Source organism: Trachypithecus francoisi, unplaced genomic scaffold (genome assembly GCF_009764315.1).
Source record: "Trachypithecus francoisi isolate TF-2019V2 unplaced genomic scaffold, Tfra_2.0 Lachesis_group2, whole genome shotgun sequence".
Taxonomy (NCBI): domain Eukaryota; kingdom Metazoa; phylum Chordata; class Mammalia; order Primates; family Cercopithecidae; genus Trachypithecus; species Trachypithecus francoisi.
In genome coordinates this window covers 34,070,049-34,097,039 of record NW_022681465.1, presented here as the reverse complement: position 1 = coordinate 34,097,039, position 26,991 = coordinate 34,070,049, and the positions used below count along the sequence as shown (strand labels likewise).

Sequence of the window (26,991 nt, the reverse complement as noted above, 5' to 3'; positions counted from 1 at the left end):
AAGCAGCATAATTTTATTACAGCTAAAATTAGGGCACTGACCACAAAAATATTTTCACAGAGCAAATTAGAAATGTGAACACACAGTTCATCATGAGATGAGGCAATTATTTATATAGAGAAATGATGTAACAGAAAAGAAATGATGAAGGAAAGAAAGAGGAGATCAAATGTTGGTAGAAAAAAGTAAAAGGAAAAAAACTAAAACCTCACAGAAAAGAAGATACAATGAAAAGGGGCACATGGGTAAACTGACTGAGAAAACATAGTTATGGGCATATAGAATACAAATGAGAAAAGTGAGCAAAATTAATGATAAAAAAGGAAGAAATGTTAATATAAGGAGGCCAAAGAAGATCATATATACACATAGTTGAAGTAGTTGATGTACCTAAGAAAACTAAAATCATAGAACAAAATACTTAAATACATAATTTAAAGAATTATCACTATACTTTAAAAGTGTGTATGTAAATCTCTATAGGTCAACCTGCATAACTGGAGGCCAGGAAACTATGACATGAATGGTCATCACCAGGACATAGTTTAGAGTAGACTTTGAAGACAGACTTCAAGTTGCAGACACACTTGGACTATTGAGAATCTTCTTTGTAGAGAACACCAGCAGTATACTGTATATTACATGTCACAAGCACTTCTGAATAATTTCAGAATGCACAGGCAAACAAAGGCTTTGTGTGCTTTCTATCTTTCCTTCTTGGAGAATAACAAGTAGAATCACTTATTTATATGTAACATGATAAAGAATGTTAACTTTAAAAATCATCTATCATATATTCAAGCTAGTTTTTTTCTTCATTAATGTCTAACATCTCCCAGAACTAGTGCTCTATAAATCACTTTGGTAAAAGACTGTTTAGAAGCATGACAAAAGTGTCAAAAAAACAAAACAGTCCTAGGTCATTAAAAATATTTAAATTTAGCCTTTATACAAACAGACTTAAATCCTAGAGGGTTACAGTGGCACACAGCCACTCCAAACCACACCAGTGGGGAGGACACCAGGAAAATGCACACTTACGACCTCTTTTTTCCCAACATGCACACTCCTGTTAGCTAACCCAACTACAATCCAGGGCAGAGAAAAGTGCCAGATTGACATAGTCTGTTGCGTTTTTCTACTAAAACGCAAAGCAAAAGTGATAAATAGTGCATATTGGCTCTGGAAGGACACAGAATATCCAACACAGCTCCCCCTCCTTCTTTAGCATCCGCTTTTATCTGTCTGAATTTAAAAATCTATACTTTTAAATATTTTAAATATTAAAATATATATTTAAATAATAACTTATTTGTCCGAATTAAAAACTCTGTATGTCTCCCACATTAAAAAACCCACAAAAAGCTATCAGCAAAATATCATCGTGAGGTAACATCCATTCAGTTATTCTCCCACCTGAAAGCAACACTGAAGTGTTAGCCCCAGCAGTGGTCTGCATCAAAGGTGGCAGAGGAAAACAAGAGCAAGGCGACAATTAACCAGCTCCATAGTTCTCTTTCTATAGTTGATCAGAGGGCCCGACTAATAAGCATAGCTTTCTTCTATCATGCAGTTCTTGTTCCCTTTACCATTGCCCATACCTTAACTGATCAGGTATTTTACAGCCTTTTACAAGTCTCCAGCTGTTCTTTCCCTATTGAGTTACTGAAGTTTTCTCTCAACAAGTACTGTTGGATATGGGAGTGTTAAGAGGCACCTAAGTGAATCTTGCAGTCCAAAAATATGCTGTTCCTTGCAACTGGAAAGGAACAACTCAATTTTCCCTCAGTAACTAGGATCCATTAGCTTTGTCAATTTAGCGAACTTCTCTCCCTGTTGAATATTTACTATGAAGAGATCAAAAAGGATTAGCGAACAGTTACAGTTAAGCTTTGGACTTAAGGGAATAATGACTGTGTGCCTTGATGGAAACTTGCATCCCTAGGGTACTAGAATTCAACAAGGCAGGGTGTAAGAATTCCACTAAGTGGATTATTAGCTACAGTAGTGAGAGGCACCAATTCATTGCCGCTCCTTAGTTCCCTAGACAGTACCCAATGAACATAGTGGTGAGTTTTTCCTGGGTTTTATTTTTGCTTATTCTACCCCAGATTTGCAGATGAATAAGTCAGCAACCCACAAATGCCAAAGGCTGCATACAAAAAAAAAAAAAAAACAGCCACAAGAAAATTATCATCATTCTAGCCAAAAGATCACGAAAGCAGCAGCTTGGCAAGGCAGAAATATTATACAGTAACCATGCTACTCTAGTCAAACACCACAGAAAAAAACTGCAATCTCACCCACACTCATCCCACAATATATATTGTAACAAGGTTGCCCATTCCCCCTTCCAGGGTGGTGTCAAAGAAGGCTGAGAAGAGACCCAGGACTTCTACCCCCATCAAGAGGTAATGATCCCCAACCCGGTGCCAGTGAAATCTACATTGGCAGCCTGGGTTTCCAGCTCTATGTAGCAACAGAAGCACCCCTCTTCCCTCTCTGCTAGTACAAGAGGAAGCCTAGTGAAGAGTCCAAATTTACACTGTAGTCTAGTTGGAATTAGGCCATACTTCTCCTCTGTGATGTCAGTAGAAGAGTAGCAAGTCACTCCCACCCTTCCCAGAGAGAGTGGTATCAGTGGAGTTCTAGTGGAGATCCAGGATTGCCACCACCACCCAACAATAACAAGGAGCCTGTCTTCCTAGTAGTTGTCAACTGAGGCCAAGAGGTAAACTTGGATTTCGATGCCACTCGGCAAATAAGATAACACCCACCCCCACTTCAAAGCCATCAGAGCAGTGTCAAGTAGTTAAGACAGAAGATTTAAATAAGAATCAGAGTCTAATAATATAATACCAAGAATATATTTATATACATTTAATACAATATCTGGAAAAAAAACACTCAAAAAGCTATACAAAGAAATACACTCAAAACACTATAGATAATCAAAATGGAATTCTAAAAATGTTCAACCAACCCACATTCAGGAAAGCAGGAAGCAGATAATAGAGAAACAAAAAACAAAGAACAAACACAAAACAAAATATTAAAAGTAGGGGTTTAAACTTTAACGTACTAGTATTTACATTTCATGTAAATGGTCTGAATATTACAATTAAAGGATATTGACATAGTGAAAAAAAAAACAACCCAACTGTACCATCTATAAGAAATCCACTTCAAATGCAGTAATGTGGGCAGGCTGAAATTTAAAGATTGGGGGAAAAAACATATCATCCAAGCATTAATCAAAATAATATAGGAGTAGCCGTATTAATATCAGTTGAAACTGACTTTAGAGCAAAAAAATTTACTTGACACAGAGAGACATTACATATTGAAAAAATAGTCAATTTACCAAGAAGAGTAACATGTATTCACCATCATAGAGCTGTAAAACATAAAGCGGAAATTTATAGAATGAAAGGAGGAACAGACAAACCCACAATTACAATCAAAGATTTCAGAACCCCTCTCTGAGCAACTGATAGAACAAAAAATCAGCAAGGATATAAACTAACTTATTGACCACATCTACCAACAGGATCTAACCAACATTTTTTAAACATTTTGTCAAACAACAGCAAAATACATTTTCTTTTCAAATGCCCACAGAACATATGCCAAGACAGACCACACCCTGCGCCACAGAGCAAACCTTAATAAATTTTCAAAAATTCAAATCCTTCATAGCACATTTTCTGACTACAATGGAATCTAAACATCATTAATAAAATGATAACAAGAATATCTCCAATCATTGGAAACTAAACAACATGCTTTCACACTTTCAAATAATCTATGGGTCAAAAAAGAAGTCTCTAAGGAAATAAAAACATTCACTGAATTAAGTAAAAATGAAAACACAATATGTAACAATTGTAACATACAACTCAAGCAATACTGAAAGAAAATTTTATCACACTAAAATGCATACATTAGAAAAAATAAAAATAAAATCAATAATCTAATCTTCCATGTCAGCTACCTAGAGAAAAATAATAGTAAAATAAATTTAAGACAAACAGAAGGAAGAAAATAAAGAGCAGAAATCAATAAACTGGAAAATAGAAAACTATAGAGAAAAATCAATGAAACTAAAAGTTCATTTTTTGAAAATATGAATTTAATTGGCTACATCTAGCAAGACTGACAAAGAATAAGTAGACAAATACTATCAATACCAAAAATCAAGCAAAGGATTTCACAACAGATTCAGCAGACAAAGAAAATATAATAAATACCAGGAACAGTTAGCTCTATATACATAAATTTGACAATTCAGATGAAATGAGCCAATTCCATTAAAAGCATAAATTATATCTACTCACCCAAAATGAAGTATAAGGTTGGTGCAAAAGTAACTGCAGTTTTTGCCATTAAAAGTAATGACAAAAATCACAACTACTTTTGCACCAACCTAATAGATTTGAATTACTATTAAATATAACTATTAAGAATATTAACTTTTTAATTGAGAAACTCCCCAAAAAGAAATCTATAGGCTGAAATAGTTTCACTTGCAGAATTCTAACAAACATATAAAGAAAAATTAAAATCAATTTCAGAAAATAGTAGAGGAGGAACATTTCTCAATTTATTGTATGAAGTTTATAATCCCCTAAAATCCACAAAAACTACAAAGCCAAATAGAGACATTACATAAAAGAAAATTAAAACTAAAATCCCTTACGAATATAGACACAAAAATGCTTAACAAAATAGTACCAAACAGAATTCACAAATTTATTGAAAGAATTGTACACCATTGGCCAGGACTGGTGGCTCACGCCTGTAATCCCAGCACTTTGGGAGGCCGAAGCAAGTGGATCACGAGGTCAGGAGATTGAGACCATCCTGGCTAATACGGTGAAACCTCGTCTCTACTAAAAATACAAAATAATTAGTCGGGCTTTTTGGCGGGAGCCTGTAGTCCCAGCTACTCGGGAAGCTGAGGCAGGAGAATGGTGTGAGCCCTGGAGGCGGAGTTTGCAGTGAGAGGAGATCGTGCCACTGCACTCCAGCCTGGGCGACAAAGGAGACTCCGTTTCAAAAAAAAAAAAAGAATTGTACACCATTGCCAAGTGAGATTTACTCTGGGATGCAAGGCTGGCATCAAAAAAATCAAAAAATTAAAAAATGTTAGCGACTGTATTAACAGATTGAAGAAGAAAAAAATCATATGATCATGATCACATGATCAGAAATCACATGAAAAATGGATGCAGAACAAGTATTTGACAATATTCAACAATGATTCCTGATAAAAATTCTCAGAAAAAGAGGAATACAGTAGAACTTTCCCAACTTGATAAAGAGTATTTCTAAAAACGTGAAACAGTGGTGAAAGACTGAAAGCTTTTTTCCCTAATATAGGGAAGAGGTAAGAACAATCACTCTCACCATTCTTACTCAAAATAGTACTGGAAGTTCTAACCAGCGCAATAAGGCAAAAAAAAAAAAAAAAAAAAAAAGAAAAAGAAAAAAAAGAAAATTAATGCCGTACAGAAGGTAAAGAAAGTAATAAAACTGTTCCTATTTGCAGAAGACATGACTGTCTACATAGAAAACACTAAGGAATCCACAAAATAATATCAAGAACCAATTAGTTCAGTAAGGTTACAGAACACACAATAAAACATACAAATATCTATTGTATTTCCATATACTGGCAATGAACATACAGAAACCAAAATTTAAAATACAGTACTATTTACAATCATTCAAAAAAAAGCAAAAATAAATACTTGAATGTTAATCTAGCAAAACATATACATAACTTGTATGCTAAAAATACAAAATACTGATGAAAAAAATTAAAGAAAATCTAAATAAATGGAGTATAAATCCATATATATTCATGGATTGGAAGACCCAACATAGTAACTACATCAATTTAATCCCAATTAATATGCAGGTTATATTAGTTCATTTTCACACTGCTGTAAAGATACTACCTGAAACTGGGTAAATGTAAATAAAGAAAAAAATTTAATTGACTCACAGTTCCACATGGCTGGGAAGGCCTCAGGAAACCTACAATCATGGCTGAAGGGGAAGCAGGTACATCTTATATGGTGGCAGGCAAGAGAGCATGTGAAGGAAGAACTGTCAAACACTGACAAAACTATCAGCTCTCATGAAAACGCACTCACTATCAAGAGAACAGCATGGGGGAAACCACCCCCATGATCAAATAACCTCCCACCAGGTCCCTCCCTTGACATGTGGGCATTATGGGGATTACAATTTCAGATGAGATTTGAGTGGGGACACAAAACCAAACCATATCAAGATTTAATACAATTCCTCTCAAAATCCTATTAAGATGTTTTGTAGATATAGAAAAGATTATTCTAAAATTTATATGGAAATAAAAAGGAATGAGGCAAACCAATATGGAAAAATAACAATGAAGTGAGAGGAATATCTATAGGATTTCAAGACTTATATAATAGTCAAGAATGTGATATTGGTGGAGAGATACATAAATCAGTGGAGCAGAGCAGAGATCCCAGAAATATAGCTATACAAATATGCCCGACTGATTTTTGAAAAGCTGCAAAAGTAATTCAATGGCCAAAGGACAGCTTTTTCAAATGGAGCTAGCTACAGCAATTGGACACTTACAGATAAAAAATAAAACTTGATCTAAACTTCACATCTTTTACACAAATTAACTCAAAATATATCACAGACTTAAATGTAAAACAGAAAATTATAAAACTTTTTCTAAAAATAGAAGAAAATCTTAGAGATCAGAGCTAGGCAAAGGGTTTGTAGTCTTGACAATAAAAGCATAATCTATAAAAGGAAAAAATTGATAAATTCAACTTTATTTAAATTGAAAACTTTCACTCTGTGAAAGGCCCTGTTAAGAGGATGAAAAGACATGCTACAGACTGGAAGAAAATATTTGCAAACTAGCTTGTGACAAGACCTAGTACTTAACATAAATAGCTCTCAAAACTCAACGGTAAAGAAACAAATACCCAAAGACATGAAAAGACATTTCACCAAGGATGACATGCAGATAGCAAATTTGCACAAGCAAAGATGCTCAATGTTATCAGCCATTAAAGAAATACAAATTAAAACACAATGAGATTTCACTGTACACCTATCAGAATGGCTGCACCAAATGCTGGCAAGGATTCAAATAAACTGAGTCACTCATACATTGCTGATGGGAATATAAAGTGCTACAGTGAATCTGGAAAAAGGTTTGTCAGTTTCTCAAAAAACTAAACATAGAATTTTCATATGATCCAGCAGTTTTACTCCAGGGCATCTACTCCAGAAAAAGGAAAACTATGTTCACATGAAAATCTGCACACTAATGTTTGTAGCTTTATTTGTAAAGCAGTTTCACTCCTGGGCATCTATTCCAGAAAAATGAAAACTATGTTCACATGAAAATCTGCACACTAATGTTTGTAGCTTTATTTGTAAAGCAGTTTCACTCCTGGGCATCTATTCCAGAAAAATGAAAACTATGTTCACATGAAAATCTGCACACTAATGTTTGTAGCTTTATTTGTAATAACCAAAATCTGGGAACAAACTAGATGTTCTTTAACAGGCAAATGGTTAAACAAACTATAGTACATCCATACCATGGATTACTAATCAGCAGTAGAAATAACAGAACAACTGATATATACAACAACCTGATGAGTATTCAGAAAATTACTCAGATTAAAAAAAGTCAATTCCAAAATATTATATACTGTATAATTACTGAAATATAGTAAAACCTTTAAACATAAAAATGTTCATCATGAGTTAATTTATAATAAAAAAACTTTTTATATGTAAAAACTGAGCTCTATGAGAATGTTTAAAATGTAAAACAGAATGCTATGCAAGAATAAAAATGCTCACAGGTTGCAACATATTTTATTAACTGTATTAAAAATAGGCACAGAAAAACAGTTAAGACAATTCTGAAGTTGTTTTCCTTGAGAAAAGAAAAATAGTGAATTGGGTTTTTCTCTCTTTCTACTTCTTAGTATCACCCAAATTGTCTGCATGACCCATAGAATCTCTCTAACCAGAAAAATTAAATGTATTAATAAAAAATATAACAAAGGAGGGTTGATTAAATAAGTTATTTATAAAATGAAATAATAGAAAAGCAAAAGGATTCTGCAGTCCCATCTTTACTAATATAAAATGTGTCTAATATATCTTCCAAGTAAAAAGAGGTCAACATCCATAGATTAAAAATCTTGTTTCCTTCAAACAAGGATTTTGAATGTGTTTGTGCAAATGTGAGGTAAAGATGTGTGAATGTTAATAAAATTATGTCAGTGTGAATGTGTGCATGAACATGTGTTAATGACTGTGTAGTGTAGTTTATGTGTGATAATATATGTATCAGTGTGTATATACATTTTAAAAAGACTGAAGAGTGTTAACTGAATAATCGAGGTGTATTATCATGAAAACTCTTTCTTTATTCCATTTTTGTTTGTATGTTCCTATTTTCTGAACATTTTACAAAGTATATATCATGTTCAAAGTCAAAAAATTCAAGACATTTTCAAAAGGCAACTTGGCTATTTAAAAGGCAATATTTTAATGTGTTATTCTAAGTGAACCCAATTAAGCTGAGCTACACCAAATGAATCATTTTCTTATCTCATAGCAATATGATCTTAGAAATATATCTAATTAAAACCCTTTCTAATGTACTAGTTCAAAACTGTTTGGTCAGACTTTGGGGATATGTCAACACCAAATGACATCCACAAAAAAAAGGGGGGGGGCTTTATTGTTCATTGCTACTATTTAATGAGCACTTATCACACACCAGGCACTACCTTATCCCCACATGTGTATACTCTTCCATGTGGCATTGATTATTATCAACATAATTTATAGTTAAAGAAACTTATCTCCAGGATCACTATAGTTCTATCACAGTGTGTGAGCAAAAACTTAAACTCACTCATTTCTGACTCTTACATCTCTGCTAAAGTGCTGAATACTTTCATTAAATAGGATGAGCTAACAGCATTAAAATGAAACACAAAAAAATACATTAAAACACATATTGGCAAATTTGTGCATTTTTAAGAACAGTGACTAAGAAACTAGAATTTCCTCATTTATTTCCTGCCACAAACCACCAACCTTTCTAAAGAAGGTACAAAAAAAAAAAAAAAAAAAGACATTGCTGAATCATCACCTTCCACACAATATATCTGGTTAGACACAACTATGTCTATGGCCACTTCAATGTCCTATCAGAGCATTTCATTTTATATATGAAGATTTTTTTTTTTTAAAAGTCCATGAAAAGAGAATTGCTAACATTTTAACATTAAGAGCCTAATGTCTTGTCCTTCCACAGAAGACAGTAAGAGTAGGTAATGGCAGATAAAGGCAATTTGGGATTATCTGTCCACATTTTCCATAAACTTGGGCTAAAAAAAAATGGAACATTAAAAGAGAATTTTCTTAGAAGCACTGACGTGAAATCTACATCTTAACAAGTCATTAAGACAAAAACCAAAAGTAGAATATCGAAGCATTCTGCTACTATTTCTGAATATGCTTCTCATTTTAGCTTACTTTTTCACACTGCAAATTTTTCAGATCCCAAATCTTACTCAAAAAGACTATGGAAAATAATTTTTACCTGTAACAACATAATTTGTCCCAATTCGGTCACCAGAAAAAAAAAAAAAAAAAAAGAATAAGAGAGAGAAAGAGAAAATTCTCTTTAAATGTTCCATTATTTTTTAGCCCAAGTTTATGGAAAATGTGGACAGAGAATCCCAAATTGCCTTTATCTGCCATTACCTACTCTTACTGTCTTCTGTAGAAGGACAAGGCATTGGGCTCTTAATATGCCTCATCAAAGGACTCCATTAATTAATACATGTGACAACTCAACAAATAGTTCATAAGCATCTGGTCTATATCACATGCTGTTCTAGGTGCTGATCATAATAAAGTTTCTAAACTTAACAAGGGCTTTCAAATTCACATAGTTAAACCCAAAGCAAGATAGAGATTTTACCAAAGTGTGTTCACTGCCTCCTTTACCTAGAGGAAGACAAAATAAAGGGTGAAACCTGGATGAAGGGGACAAGTGTAACAATGGAGCCTCTTCATCACCTCTACATATCATACCCCTAACTAAAGATTCACAAAATGCATTTGCTTTATAGTGCTGCAATAAAGTCACCTGCTTAGCTTTCTTCTTTTTTGTTTTTTTCCCAAACTCATTCAACCATTGAACACATTTTTAATATATTCCTAATACCTCTAGAAATTGTTCTCTGTAGATCATGCTTTCACAAATGTCTGGACATGTTTTTCTCTTGCAGAAAGCCATGGATTTTTTAAACCTCTACCTACCAGCAAACTATAGCTTGCAAGGAGAATTGAGCTTGTGCTAAAATTTCACTGACATATTTTTTTCCTACTTATTTTTCTCTGTAAGTTTCCTCTATTTCAGAAGTTTGGTCATTTGCATTTTAACAAAACTGGCTGCATTAGAGCATCCAGCATTTCATGATGATTGTGAAACTCCTATTTTAAAGGAAGACATAAAGCAAGAATCTAGAAAGGAAAAGAAACCTTTCTCTCTATATCCACAGTTAAAAGCTTTACAAAGTAATCAGACACTAAAATGGACATGTAGGTCCTAAGTTAGACTAAGATAACCTGGATAATTTTTTTAAATATTGATTCTTGAGTCCTACTCCAAACTTACTGAATCAGGATCTCCAATATTATATATATATACACACACACACACACACACACACACATATATATACATTTTTTTTTGAGATGGAGTCTTGTCTTGCTCTGTCGCCCAGGCTGGAGTGTGGTGGCCCAATCTCAGCTCACTGCAACCTCCGCTTCCTGGGGTTCAAGTGATTCTCCTGCCTCAGCCTCCCAAGTAGCTGGGATTACAGGTGCCTGCCACCATCCCCAGCTAATTTTTATATTTTTAGTAGGGACGGGGTTTCCCATGTTGGCCAGGCTGGTCTCAAACTCCTGGCTTCAAGTGATCCACCCACCTCAGCCTCCCAAAGTGTTGAGATTACAGGCGTGAGCCATTGAGCCTGGCTCAGGGTAATTCACATTATCTAGGAAGTATGAGAAAGACCAAAAAGCCTCTGATATAAAAACATTGTGATAGTTTTATCTAGAGCATTGACTACTGCTAAAAGGTAGCTCTAGGCCTTTTATTGTATTATATTTAAATTTGAATCATCTGTTTTATTACACCATTATAGCTTCTAATCTAAAAAAAAATCACCTCTCCTCATTATTCCTTTATTCATTTCAGTTACAAAGAAGTAAAATGTAAGAAAAATAAGTGATTTCTGTAAAGGAAAAAATAATATCAAAAAAGGAAAAACACTCAGAGGCCAAGCAAAATTAAAGCTTCCTGTATTGAATTTGTGCTTGAAAAGCTCTAAGATTCCTTGTCCTAGGTCTTCTCTCAAATCTAGGCAATCATTCCATTAAAGAAAAAAAACAAGAACAAAAGATAAAATAGTAAGTAGAAATAAAGTCCACTTTGAGTCCTACTCTAATCATTTTCCTAGCACAGCTTTTGTGAATAGTTACCAAGTATAACCAAAGTCCTTTGATGAAGCATTCTCTCTGAAATGCCAATCAAAAAAAAAAAAAAAAATTAGAAATTTAGTGCTACAGCTAATGTGAATTTTTATCATTTAAGGTTCCTTTGAGGGAAAGGGGATGGAAAAGAGAAACAAAGATATGGTGCAATGTAAGAAAAATTATCCAATTATTGGTCAATAAATAAAAAGAGCTTTCCTACGTTAAGTAACTACTTTTCTACAATTCCTCAGTATTTAATAATGCCTCTCCCCCAAAGTCTCAAGGAGACATAAAGATGATTTTGCATAGGAACATGAAAATAACACTCATTTAAAGACATTAAAATTGCTTACATGAAAAGATATTATGTAGTAAAGATGTATTTATTGCATTTTAAATATTTTAAAGTCATATTGCAATATGCTGTGTCATATTAATATTAAGTTGAAGTAAGTCAAAAATGAATGTCAAATATGACTTATTTGAAAGTGTTTTGACATTATTCTATGTTTGGGTTAACTTGTACAAAAAATTAGCCCTTAAGAGTATGTATTTGTTCTGCTTAATTTTAATACTTCCTCTTTTTTTAATCCAATAACAACCACAACTTCCCTTTGATCATCTCCATTCAAAGTTAATCACCTCTAATGCTTACGTCTTTCCAAAAGCTTCCCTTAAAGAAAAACTTTCTCTCCAACCTACTTAAATTTATTGTTTACAACACAATAGAAAGTCCAAGCTGTTTCCAAATATATCTTCCTAACTTTTGTTCTTAACATTCTTTTGTGTTATCTCACACCTGTAGAAATTATACACGCTTATCATATTTTGTTTTCTTTTTTACTACTTACTAGCTACATTACATTACTTTAGTCTCCTCTTATAGAGATTATCCCAACTAAAGTGAGCCCTGACTTTGATTTCCCACAAGAACAATAGAAAAAGCACACAAGGGTATGTTACTTTCCTCACTGTCCATTTTAAATTAAATTATATGTATAATTTCAATTAATAAAATCATTTATTAACATTATGCTCTATGTTATGTTAAGTTACTTAAGAAAATTACACATCCCTTTGCCTCTAATTAATTTACAGGAAGCTTTCAACTAATCTGTTTTCCTTTTGCAGTTTCCTTTTCCTAAGTTTTCTTCTCTACTCTCCCTAAAGTTTGACAAATAATTCAGATTTTTCATTACAGATTCCCATACTTGCAAAAGTAGATTAATACACACCACTGTACTGGACTACTAGAAATTGGGGAAGAAATGGTTGACATTCATAAAAAATATTAAAATCATTCAATATCATTAATAACTTAGTATGAGTAATAAGCATACACATTTGAAAAACAATAAACAAACCATAAAAATTAGGATTAGTTTTAGTTGTTGTTAACCATCTATTCACCTCTTGCCCTAAGGCTTACACTATAAAAAGAAGAGATTTTTCACTTCCTTTTTTTTTTTTTTTTTTTGAGATGGAATCTCTGCTCTGTCACTCAGGTTGGAGCGCAATGATACGATTTCAGCTCACTGCAACCTTCACCTTCCTGGTTCAAGCAATTCTCCTTCCTCAGCCTCCCGAGTAGCTGGGACTACAGGTGCATGCTACCATATCTGGCTAATTTTTTGTTTTTTGTTTTTAGTAGAGATGGGGTTTCACTGTTTTGGCCAGGCTGGTCTCGAACTCCTGACCTCATGATCCACCCACTTTGGCCTCCAAAAGTGCAGGAATTACAAGCATGAGCCACCGTGCCCGGCCGGGATTTATTATTTCTAACATCCCTTCCATTTCTAAATGTCTGTATTCCTTTAAATGTGTAATGCAGTTTCAATCCTTAATTTTGTGTCTGTCATATTATAAACACCTACACACACCACAGTGACATTTCTGTTAAGAAAAATCACAGGGCAAAAAAATGCAAAAATTCAACACAACAGTGATGCATTTTCATTCACCAACAATGGGGGAGTAACTAACACACCCCTTCCTGAAAGTCGGTGAGACATTATCTATGAAAAACTAGAATGAGGAAGCCCTTCAAATCTAGTATTTGCACTTTTAGGAATCAAACCAAATGAATGACTTGCACATTTATGTAAACACATATGTTTGACGATACACACTGCAACACTGGATATATAATATGCAGTTCATACTAAAAAACTTCAAACCCAAATTCTTAATTTCATTCCAATTCTGTTCTACCTCATCTTCCACCTTCTAGTAAAAATGGCCCCAGCTGATCAAGCCACATACCAAGGAGCTCTTCATTCCTCCTTCACAATAAATCCAACAGAGTCCTATTTCTTTTTCCTCTAAAACACACTGAGAATCAGTCACCTTCTGGATCTCTACTGCTACCATCCCAGTCTCAGCTGCATTTATCTCTCACCTGGACTACAATAAAAATTTCTAGAGTGATTGGCTCCCATTTACTCTTGTCTCTTGAACTCCAGTAAGATCATGCAATTCCCTGTGTAAAACTCTTCCACAAATTTGCATTGTACTTCAAGCACAATCTAAATTGTGTGTCTACCTGCCCCTCCCTAGTGTCTACCTGCCCCTCCAAAACAGTCTCTCTTGCTTTGATGATACTGGCCAAAACTGACAATTCCTAAAACCTACCAAGCCTTCCTCTGCTCCAGAGCCCTTAACCATGTTTTTCTCTAGCCTGGAAAGTATCTTTCAAGGTTAGCTCTTCATTATCCAGATATTATCATTGTAGCCTTTCCTGGCAAACACACTTAGCCTGTAACACAGTATTACTTCATTCTATTTGTCTCTTTACCCACTCACCTCAATTTTCAATTATCTTGTTCTTTTGTTTATTAATTGCATATTTCTTCCCACCAGTACATAAAATCCAGATGGCATGGAACTGTTTTACTGATGTTATCTCAACACCATATGTAGTCCATATCAATAAATATATGTTGTGTGAATGGCAGAATAACAGGAGGGCAAGCTGAGTTTTTGCTTTCATTTGCCACATCTAAGCTATTATTTAAATTATGAGTCAATTTACAGTAAAAATCTTAGATCAGCCAATTCCTCTATCTAACCTATTTCAATAATCTACCAAAATAATGAAAAATATAAATTAGATCAACAAGAACTTGGTGAAAACCTACACAGTACACTACTAAAAGTTTATGATCTGGCTTCAGCAATCTTAGCTTCATCTCTGGTCACACACAAACACCTTAATTTGTGGCAATTTTCCTTTAGGAAAATAAGTTCTTCAGAATGGCCATAATTAGAGGTATAAATGGCGAGGGATGAAGCTGAGAAGATCGTGGAAGAGAGATCTGGCTTTGTACTGGAAGAAGTATTTATGTTTCAGTTTAGAGAGTCATAGATTTTTGAGCCAGGTTTGTTTACTTAACAAGAAAGGCATCTGAGCAACTGAAAGGGTAAGGGCCTACAAACAGCACAAAGATTACCATCTAAACGCTATGAACAAATAACTGTCATAGAATCAGTATCATGTTTTCTTGTGTGGCAGATTAAAATTTAGATATTCCCTTACGATTTAGATTTCAATAGTGTTACACTAAAGCCTACGCTGAAATATGTGGCTTGTTCCTAAAACTACTCCCAGTGAAATTATGTCAGTTGCCTTGTGCAGTCTTGTCCAATCTTGGATAATGTGCTAGAATCTATGTAAGTGCTGTTTCTGCTGATAACATTTCTCCTTATTTTATTCATTCCAAACTCTACCACATTTTAAAAATACTCTCCATTCATCCACTTACTTATTCTATTTTTACTTCTAAAATGGAGCCTACTTACCTAATAAGTGCACTTCTAAAACCATGCTGTGTAATATATACTTTGTTAATGAGAATATTTTCCTGTTTGTTATCATTCTAGAATTGGAAAATTGATCTCGGGAAAGATTAATACTTTAATACTGTCTTAGCCCATTTGTGTTGCTAAAAAGGACCACCTGGGGCATTCATATGGAAAAGAAATTGATTTGGCTCACAGTTCTACTGTACAAGAACATAGTGCCAGCACCTGCTTCTATATGAGGGCCTCTAGCTGCTTCCACTCAGGGCAGAAGGCAGAGGGCAACTAGCCAGAGTCACAGAGATCACATGGGGAGAGAGGAAGCAAGAGAGCTAGAGCGGAGGGGCCAGAATCTTTTTTTGTTTGTAGAAAGTCTGACTATATTGCCCAGGCTGGTCTCTAACTCCTCAGCTCGAGGGATTCTGCCTCAGCCTTTCAAAGTGCTGTGGTTTTAGGCATCAGCCCCCATGCCTAGCTTAAACTCTCTTTAACAAACGGTTTTTGGGGGAACAAACAGAGAACTCACTGATCCTCATCTCCAGGGCACTAATGTATTCACAAACGATCTACCCCCATGACCCAAACACCTCCCTCCAACACTAGAATCAATATGAGGTTTAGGGGGACAAACATCCACACTACAGCAAATATTAATTTTCAGTATTAACACACAAATCTAACAATCTTAACTTTTTAAAAATAATATCTATAGCATAACAGGCTCCAATTATCCTTTGCCTTTTATTTTCAGGGGCTAAGTAAGTGAATAAAGCCTCTGCATTTATAACCATCTGATTTTATTCCTAATTATTTCAATATCTGCTATTAGAAGTCCCAGGAAGGACATTAAAATGTTAAGGTCTACTTTCATTTATCCACCCTTCTGGCTCTACTATATATTTTTTTAATTAAAAATGTCATTTGGAAAAAATACGTATATAATTAAATTTCCTTTCTGAGCCTTTGAATAACATATTTATCCATCTAACCAGAGCAACCTATGATGTAGGTTGCTCTAAAGTTCTGTGTTTCTTATTTAGGTACAAAGGTAGAGCTAGTTTCATTTCTTAGGAAAAGTTCCACTTTTCTAAATGTCACCTCTCTTTGTCTCAAATCAGGAATCAACACGTCCAGGGCGCAGAGCTGTAAACACAGCAAATAAAAGTACAAAGGGAAAAGCTAACAATTTCAGAACTCCAATGAGGTCACAACCTGCAAAGGAAAACAAGTCACCTCTTTTTGAGGAGGACCGTGTATTTAATATGGGGAATAAGAATCAGAGGCTTAAAAACTTGGAGAACCACTGAAACGATGAATAATGTACAGTCTCTCTAATCTCTATCTCATAGAGTTCACATAATGAACAAACCAGTGAGCCGTGGAAGAGATGTAAACCCTTACCATATTGTATAAGTGAATTGCAATATAAAGTTAATGACCTAGTTTTATCCACTTCTGTAGATTAAAACAAACATAAACACAACAGAAACTTACCTTCAAAAAGAGACCCCAATTTATATTTTCCACTGAAAAATTGTGGCAATGAGAATACAAGTGCTCCCAGTCCAATCATAAAGGCTGCAAATGCAAGCCACCTCGGCTTATGTCCTCTTTCACCGAAGAATGACACAAATAAAGACAACAAGCAGAATGAAATATCGTAGCTTGATGAAATCAGGCCAGTCAGGGAACTCTTCATTTCATAACGCTTCTCAATAGTGGAAATGCTAATATTCACTAGGCCATTAACTACAATACCTAAAAAAGAGAAAAATTGATGTGCATCATTAAAATGTTACCATATGATTAAGATTATTAACACAATGCAGTAGAGTTTGATTATTCGTTTCTTTTGTTTTTTTAAATGTACCAGTTTTCAAAGTCTCAGAGTTTCAAAGTTAGGCAACCTAAACATATTTCCTTGAAAATCAGTTTGCTTTTTACTTTTATTTCTTTATTTTTTATTTTTATTTTATTTTCATCATTATTATTATTATTCTTTTGAGACAGAGTTTCACTCTTGTGGCCCAGGATGGAGTGCAAAGGCGCGATCTTGGCTCACCGGCTCACCGCAACCTCCGCCTCCCAGGTTCAAGTGATACTCCTGCCTCAGGCTCCAGAGTAGCTGGGATTACAGGCACGCGCCACCACACCCAGCTAATTTTTTGTATCTTGTTAGTAGAGATGGGTTTTCACCATGTTGGCCAGGCTGGTCTTGAAATCCTGACCTCGGGTGATCCACCCGCCTTGGCCTACCAAAGTGCTGGGATTACAGGTATGAGCCAACGCGCCCGGCCCAGTTTGCTTTTTAAATTGTACATTTGTGAATTTTCAGGTGTCCAACAAAACTGATGCTTGCTACATACTAAATTATAGTTAACTTGCCTTAATTCATTTTTCTTTAAATGACAAAGTCAAACTGGTAAAGTCCCGTGAAGTCAGTTTGCTAGAGTTTCCAAGTATTAATATATCATACTCCCATGGCCCTCACTCAGAAGACTACAAAAGGTACAAGAGACCCCTTCGGCCATTACAGTTAGGCTCAATTGCTTCCCAAATTATTCAATCCTTAAACATATTTATCTATGACAAGAGATAACTTTGACTATTACTTTGTCTCTTCCCTCCTCTCCCCAACTCCAAAAAAAGAGATAATCTTGATTTAGTCTTAGGAAGAAGAAATTGAGCTCTCAAACCCTTATTTTTTCTAACATTCTTATAGATATTAAAGTTACCATGTAAAGAATTCTAGAGCAAAAGTAAGCATAAGTCTTTCAACCACTTGCGTTCTAAATTGTATGCAAAGTAAAAGAAAAAAACATAAATTTATTCTAACTATAGTGAAGGAATAATAGAAAGTAAACAAAGTAAAACCGAAAATCTGAAAATTTTGACTTACTTAAAAATGTCCTGTCCAGATATAGATTAAACTTACAGGAGTTTTAAACATAACCATAAATTGAAAATTTTAAAAATCTGATTGAATTAACTAGAGATTCCTTTTTACCTAGGTTTGATAAATTGTTTTCATTAACAGTCCAGATATAGATTAAACTTACAGGAGTTTAAACATTACTACAAATTGAAAATAAAAAACATCTGGTTGAATTAACTAGATACTTTTATTATTTAGGTATGATAAATTGTTCTCATTCAATAACAGAATGAGTATATACATACAAGTCATGATCTCCACAAATCTCTTTAAATTTTGATTTATCAAGACCGTAGCTGAAAATATATTTCAAAAAATAAATAAATAAATTCAACAAATTTAATAAGTGTCAAAACTCATGACATTTTTTACTTTTATACCAGTTTCATAAGACTATAAGCCAATTTGCAATTCTTGGGATTTCAAGATAAAGTACCTAAAGTACTTTAGGATGACATTTTTATACATTATCTAGGAATACAAAATTTTCCCCATCCAATAAAATCAACTTCCCTATTACCTGCCATACTGACTACAAATTAGTTAATAGAAAGCATTGTCTTTATGGTAAAACTTCTCTTTGAAAAAAAAATGTGTAAACTCCTCAGGAAGGATAGCACATTAATCGAATGACTCTTAAAATGAATTATATGCTATACAAGTTCCAAGAACACTACTTAAAAAAACAAAAACAATCTGGAAACATGCCATACTACATCTCTCTACTGTAAATGAATGACAATAGAAAGCACATTAGAAAATTAAGTACTTAGAGAACCCCTGTTTGTCTTTGAGAAATGTTGGGCTAAATAAACTCATTTGACAAATTTTGTTTTTCTTTCCAATTAAATGTATATTTAAATATACCATGGAAATAATCTTAAAGATCATGTTTGAGAAACATGGCAATAAAGTTTTCAGGCATTCAAACTTAAACTGAAAGGTAAACTAATAATTTATTGGGTCACACTTTTTATTATTATAATTTTTTTTTTTTTTTTGAGTTCTTGCCTCGCTTTGTCACCAGGATGGCATGCAGTGGCGCCATCTCGGCTCACTGCAACCTCCACCTCCCGGATTCTAGCAATTCTCCTGCCTCTCAGCCACCTGAGTAGCTGGGACTACAGGCGTGTGCCACCGCACCCGGCTAATTTTTGTGGTGTTTTGTTTTGTTTTGTTTTGTTTTGTTTTGTTTTGAGACAGAGTTTTGCTCTGTTGCCCGGGCTAGAGTGCAATGATAGGATCTCGGCACACTTCAAACTCCCTTTCCCGGGTTCAAGTGATTTTCCTACCTCAGCCCTCCAAGTAGCTGGGATTGCAGGCATGCATCACCATGCCCAACTAGTTTTTGTATGTTTGGTAGAGACGGGGTTTCACCATGTTGGCTAGGCTGGTCTCAAACTCCTTACCTCAGGTGATTTGCCTGCCTCAGCCTCCCAAAGTGCTGGGATTACAGGCGTGAACCACCACGCCCGGCCTACTGGGTCATTTTAATCTCAGATTAAGCTTCTTAAATTGAGGACCTATGGGTAGATGCTGCTCCAGACTAAACCTGACACAATTTTCTAGGAGTGACAATTATATTTGATAACAATTTTAGGCAATATTTTATATTAAATATAAAATGACATGTTCTGGAATAATATAGAAATTTCAGAGGAATTTTAAAATAACACACATTTTTTTACTTGTGTCCAACTTTTTTACCTTCACATTCCTTTGACACTGAGATGCTTCACAATTACCAGTTTTGTAAAACTATTATCAAGACATTAATGGAGGGGAACTTTGGTAGGGACAAGAAAAGTGGACAGGGAAATAATTCTTCGACACAAATCTACCTTCAGTAGAAGAGCTGCAGCTGACTTGCAATCAATAAATAGTACTTAGCATCTAATGCGCAAAGCAAGGGGCCCTGGGTTCCTTGAAGAGGAAGAATAAGAACAAAAAGTATGCTTTGACTTAGTTTTTTATTAACTTAAAAAAAAATGAGTTGTTTCCAACCCTCTAAAAAATATATTTCTAAGGTTGTATTTCTTCCAATTAATCCTTGACTGGTTATACAGAAAATATTATCAGACTATGACTCAAGTGACCAAAATATATCTAGGTGCCAATTCAACTAAGCTTTGGCATGTCCTTCGTGACTCTCCACCTCATCTCCACCTTTCCTCAAAGTCACCTCAGAGTAACTTCCTATTTTATTTCAACCTCTATATTAATCACACCATAGCAGCTTTAACCTTCTCCCTGCTTTCTTTCAAGGGAGCTGTTCTCCCTTCAGGATATCACTCCTCCAAATTGAGCTTAGATTGCAAACCCCTGAGGGTATAAATCTGAACTGAATCTGTAACTCCCGGGAGAACCTAAAAGAGATCCTAGAACAAAACAGATACTGGATAACTAATGTAACACAATGAAGATAAAGGCTCACCCTTTAACAACGTCGGGAGGCCTTGCTAATTTACTCATTGGGCTCCTCTGGTGCCCACATACTCTCAAACTAAATACACTCACAAAACATGAATGTCTGTATCTAATTTATACGATAGATTTTACACAGCTTTCTTCTTTGCAAGGCATCCCACTTTGACCTGCAAATGTACTACTCCTTCCCCTGAGGCAATGAAACAAATGTAAAATACTTTTAAGGAGGGACTCGGTAAATTTTTGTCTTTATAATGTAAAACAAACTCCCCCAGGGTATACCTTTCCCAAAGGAAGGTTCTTGTAATCTTCCCTGGAAGTTTTGAATCCGCTAAACTGAGGTAAAACACAAAAGAGAAAAAGGCTTGTACGGCAAGTTTGAACTGTAGCGATAAAGGAGAAGCTGAACTTTGGAAGGCTGGCTGGAGCCAGTAGGTTGACATTGGTGAGAGCGCACGCAAGTTCCAAACCCGGGGACACCTTGCAGGGCGCGTCCATCGCCCCGCGGACCCCGAGCACCTGCCCTCTCCCTCGGCTGACTCGCCGTGTCCACCTCGCTCTCCACTGGCCCGAGCCTCGAGCGGGCACTGGACTTTACCTTGTGTGACGGCCAAGAGGCAGTAGTGAAGCAGAAAGCCTCGAGGTGTGTTGAAGCGCTGGAGACATTGAGGATGGAAGTTCCTCCACCCGCAAGGCCCCTCCTCAAACTCGGACAGCGACAGTGACCGGAGCTGCTCTACGGAGACATTGGGAGGGGCTGAAGGCAGAGATGGCTCCGGTGACTTCTGGGGCTCCTGGGGCTTCTGAAGCTCTTGTGGCTGCGAATTCTCTTTCTGGGGATCAGAGGAAAAGGCAGAGACCTCGATCTGGGAGGGCGACGCAGACAAGCGGCGCAGGATGTCTGGGCTGGAGGGTACGAAAGCCAAGTTCTCGATACCTTTGGCGCTCTTCATGTCTGGGTGGCTTCTCCCGACTCCGGTGCTTCAGAGCAGCAGAGCCAGGGTCCCTCTCTGGCTCCTCCCACGGGCAGGTGACAGCGCCCCCGTGCGGGAAGCTCCCGCCTTCTGGCCCTCCAGCCTGCAGCGCGCTCTCCGCTACCGCCCGGACCTTCCTACTCCAGCTCGCGGCTGCCTGGAGCGCAGAGAGCGGAGCGCGGAGTGGGGGCGTTAGTGCCCCAGCCTGTGGCTTTGGCGCTCAGCTGTGCCTCACCCGTCGCCGCAGGGGCCAACCGGAAGGCGCGGCGTGGGCGTGCCACCCGGCGGCAGCCGAGTGGAGGGAGCCAGAGTTCTCACCCAACAGTCTTCGACCGGAGTCCGCCTCCGCCCGAGTCCTTGCGGTTCTGACCTGAGCCTCCAGCCTGCAGCGTGCCTCCCTTGAGCCCAAGCACTAGGAACACACAGAGATTGTGGGAGTCTCTGGCCAAAAGCTCCCCCTGGGTGCTGACATGAAACCTGTAAACACAGTTCCATCAGGAGATCGTTCAAGAAAATATCTTGCGTTTTTCTTCCTTTGCTGCTTACCAAACCAGGCTAGGCTTAGACTCCAGGAATCAAGACGTCAGAGGTATACTTTGGTTCATGAGCATCTTGATAAGACTTTTGCCTGTCATCCTGTTACTGGTAGAAGGTGTCCAGGTTCTTGGCATCTTGAACAAAGAATTGAAGAAAACACACAAACAAAGCAAGGAAGGAATGAAGGGATTTATTGAAAATGGAAGTACACTCCACAGCGTGGGAGCAGGCGAGCATAGGGGCTCAAGGGCCCGGTTACAGAATTTGGGGAGTTTACCCCCTAGAGGATTCCATTGGTTACTCTGGGTATGCCCTATGTAAATGGAGAAGATGAAGTAAAGTTACAAAGTCATTTATGGCCTACGCCCTATGGAGAGGATATTTCCCGTTATAGCTGAAGTGTGAATAGGCCTTATGTTTCCTGCCTCCAGACCCTATTTTCCTGCGTCAGTCCTCCTTAGAAAAAGAAATCCACCCCATCCCCATCACCACCAGGATGAACATCACAGTATAACCACTGCTTTGCTTTTACTTCTCCAAAACTGAAGGACCAGAAATTGTCTCTCAGCTGTATATTGCATATCTAAGATACACGGTGATGACAATTATGTAAATAATTTCTACCGGTACAGGCGCTGTGGCTCACGCCTGTAATCCTAGCACTTTGGGAGGCTGAGGCGGGTGGATCACCTGAGGTCAGGAGTTCAAGATCAGCCTGGCCAAAATGGTGAAACGCTGTCTCTACTAAAAATACAGAAATTAGCCAGGTGTGGTGGTGCGTGCCTGTAATACCATCTACTTGGGAGGATGAGGCAGGAGAATCACTTGAACCCGGGAGGCGGAGGTTACAGTGAGCCGAGATCGTGCCACTGCACTCCAGTCTGGGCGAAAGAGTGAAACTCTGTCTCTTAATAACAATAATAATAAAATAATACATTTCCACCTGTGGAATAAATAAGAAAAACACTTTGAAGAGCTTAACACCATTGTGCCATGGTAGTTACAATTTAGTCATTCATTCTTTCACTTAACACAGACACAAAAAATTATTGTGTCCTGGGTGCTAAACATTGTTCTAGGTTCTAGGGGTACACAAGTGAACAAAAACTGTCAAATACCCCTACCCTTATGGTGCTTATGTTTTAATAGGAAACAGACAGTAATAATACATTAGTACATAGCACATAATATGATAAATACTATTTTGTGAAACTTTCGTTTCAATTATATATACTGTGTTTACTGGGTCGAGAGACAGATATAAAATATGTATCTTACTTTAGACAGAGGTACATTCTGTTGCCTGTTCCCTCACAATCAAAAAAACTCTAGACTGGCCTGCCGGGCACGGAGGTGCAGGTCTGTAATCCCAGCACTTTGGGAGGCCAGGGCAGGTGCCTTGAGTCCAGAAGTTTGAGACCAGCCTGGGCAACACGACAAAACCCTGTCTCTACCAAAAATACAAAAATTATGTGGGGAAAAGAAAGAGAGATCAGCCTGTTACTGTGTCTATATAGAAAGAAGTAGGCATAAGAGACTCCATTTAGTTCTGTATTTGAGATGCTCTTAATCTGTGACCTTACCTTCAACTTTGTCCTTGCAAGAGACATGTGCGAAGGTGATTTAAGGTTAAAAGGATTTTGGGCTGTGCAGAATGTGCTTTGTTAAACAAGTGCCTAAAGGCTGCTTGTGGTTAAAAGTCATCACCATTCTCTTAAATCTCAAGAAAGAAAAAAACATTTGTCTCCTGCCCCTCCCTGGGCCATGGAACATCTCCGGGTAATACCCATTGTGTGCCTTGTTTACTGAGTGAGGAGAAACCACCTTTAGGAATAAGGTGGGACTTGCTGGAGCAATACTGCTAAAAGGTTTATGGAGATGTCGCATATACATCTCAAGGCACAGCATTTTCCTTTAAACTTATTCATATTACAAGGATTTTTTCATATGTCTTACTGCCAATTTCCTCCCTACAATAATCCTATTGTCCAGCCACTCCCTTATCCTTTTAATGACTAAGATAATTCTCAATAAATACTAAGGGAACTCAGAGGCCGGTGCCGGCGTGGGTCCTCCGTAAGCTGAGCGCCGGTCTCCTGGGCCCCGCTTTTCTTTCTCTACACTTTGTCTCTGTGTTTTATTCCTTTTCTCAAGTCTTTCATTTCCACCTAACGAGAAACACCCGCAAGTGTGGAGGGGCAGGCCACCCCTTCAAATTAGCCTGGCCTGGTGGTGCATGCCTGTAGTCCCAGATGGGAGGCTGAGGTGGGAGGGTCACTTACAACCGGGGAGACTGAGGTTGCAATGAGCACTCTAGCTGCGCCATAGAGCCAGACCTTTTCTCAAAAAAAAAGAATAAAAAATAAAAATAAAACTAAATTCTCTATTGGCCTAAAACATGGGGAAAGAGTAGAAGTAGGAGCTAACATTTTGAATGTCTGCTATATGCCCCATTATTAAAATCTTTACAAAAGCAGCTGCACTGTTATGTATAGTTTGCATGTTGAGGAAACCACATCCCACAAAGATTAGTAACTGTCCCAAAGTCACATAGCTAATGAGTGAACTGCCACTTAAGGATCTGAACTCGGCTCTCTTAGCCATAAGTCTTCCCTGAACTTTGCATTTTCTGTCTTTTAATAACTACAGTGTATCTCCATCAGGTTAAGCTATTGCATAGCAATTTTAAGAGATCAAAATTCAAAATTCTCTGACATTTGTGAGGTTTAGAAGATTAATGCTGCTCTGAAAACCTCAGATTTTGGAGGTATTCAAATTAAGCATGGTATGTAATCCTCCTGGGCTTTCTTTCCATAAAAATGGACTCAAAGTAGGTAACTATTTTGATCACCATTGTATCTATGGAATATGAAGTAATTTACACAACCAGCAAATTTTGTTTTGATGAGATGTGGTTACATACAATCATGGCTTAAGACTATTTTGCAGCTGTGACTTAATAAATCCATGCTATACTATCAAAATCAGAGTAGCATAATCATCGTGCACTTAAATTCATACTAAGGAGAAATCTCCACTGTCACAGTGTTAGAGAGAGAATTTTGGTTAAAGATTAGCGAAATTACTATTGCTTCATCTTACATACATCTTACTCTTACTGAAAGTTTCAATTTCCTGTTCCCTTACATTCTCTATGCGCGGTGATGAAAGGAAGGGACTCAGGTTTGCAACAAAAACCAAAACACAAAAACTTGGTAGTTTTCATCTCTGAATAATTATATGGAAAAATACCCATTTTAAAATTAATTATCAATCTAAGTTAAATCTGCCTCTAATGAACGCAGTCAAAATATACCATGTTACATTTCAGAAGGTAATTGATAGTTTACTCTTCTTATTTGCTATGCTTTTTATGTTTATGTTTGCATTTTATTTGCTGTTTTTCATGGGTGCAGAATGGGAGAAAGAACAATGTCCAAAATTTATTGTAAGGCTCCAACACTGTAAACAGAGGCAGTCCCTGCCTCTGGATATCATTCTCTGGGATGTGCAGTAGGTCTTTCCTTTCAGGAATTGGATGAAACAAGGTGAAGTGGTTTAATGACAGAAGTCATCAAGATTGTCCTACTAACTCCCCTTGCTCTGATTCCATGCTTAAGAGCGATCTTATGATTTGGGCCCTCCATGTAGATACATATACTGGATGAAAATGTATTGATATGCCTATCTCGAGTACTTTATCATTTTCCCTTCTGTGTTGTTAATGCTTTATTAGTTCCCTTCCAGTTTTAGACTAAATGTGAACCCTTTAGCAGTATAACACTATAAGCTCATAGAAAATTAAAATTAGAGGGATCTTAACAGTGGCTGATTACAAACATGGTCAAATGTGAATGTTGTTGAGGTTAATTACAAATCCTAGTATTAAAGGTTTATTAATATCACAGCATCTTATATTAACTAAATAAAAGCAACCAAACAATCTAAGTGACCATCTTAGTATTATTGATTTATCTTTTCAATTTTAAATGTTTCACAAAACATATAGTTAAAAATAAGTTAAATCTAAGAAAAAAAATTAACACTGAACTGTATTATTCTTAACACTGTTTTAAATTGCAATTACACATAAATACACAATCATATTGAGAAGAAATGCAACTATACTTTTTCTTTTCATCTTATTAATCATAAATCATTAAGAAATACATACATAAGCCAGGCGTGGTGGCCCACGCCTGTAATGCCAGCACTTTGGGAGGCCAAGGCAGGAAGATTGCCTGAGCTCAGGAGTTCGAGACCAGCCTGGGCAACACAGTGAAAACCCGTCTCTACTGAAATATGAGAAATTAGTGGTGGTGTGCGCCTGTAGTCCCAGCTACTCAGGAGGCTAAGGCAGGAGAATTGCTAGAACCCGGGAGACAGAGGTTGCAGTGAGCCAAGATCACGCCACTGCACTCCAGCCTGGGTGACAGAGCGAGACACCATCTCTAAAAGACAAAAAAAAAGAAAAAGAAAAGAGAAGAAAGAAAGAAAAGGAAATACATAACCATGGCTGATAATAATTATTTGAAACAAAAACTTATCCACATTTAATACAGTAATCCTATAAGAAAGCAAACAAAGTAGATAGTAAAACACTAATGTAAAAATTACAGAAGGCCCAGAAGACTCTCTGAGTTGAGGAGACAGAGCTGAAAGTTCAACAAGACTGAGACAACTGGAATTTGCAGAGTAGAATACCGAAAAGGAGAAAGCTGT

The 26,991-nt window shown here is 36.6% G+C and overlaps 1 protein-coding gene across 1 annotated transcript in view; it reads right to left on the bottom strand.

The window, feature by feature from the left end:
- Positions 1–22,332, bottom strand: part of SLCO4C1 (solute carrier organic anion transporter family member 4C1) — a 64,434-nt gene extending 42,102 nt beyond the window's left edge. The window contains exons 1-2 of the mRNA XM_033179026.1: positions 21,357–22,332; positions 16,891–17,154 (exon numbers count right to left, since the gene is read on the bottom strand). Coding sequence (XP_033034917.1) covers positions 16,891–17,154; positions 21,357–21,711 — 619 coding nt within the window. The 5' untranslated portion in view covers positions 21,712–22,332. The remainder of the gene's footprint in view (positions 1–16,890; positions 17,155–21,356) is intronic.
- Between the last annotated feature and the right edge of the window lie 4,659 nt (positions 22,333–26,991).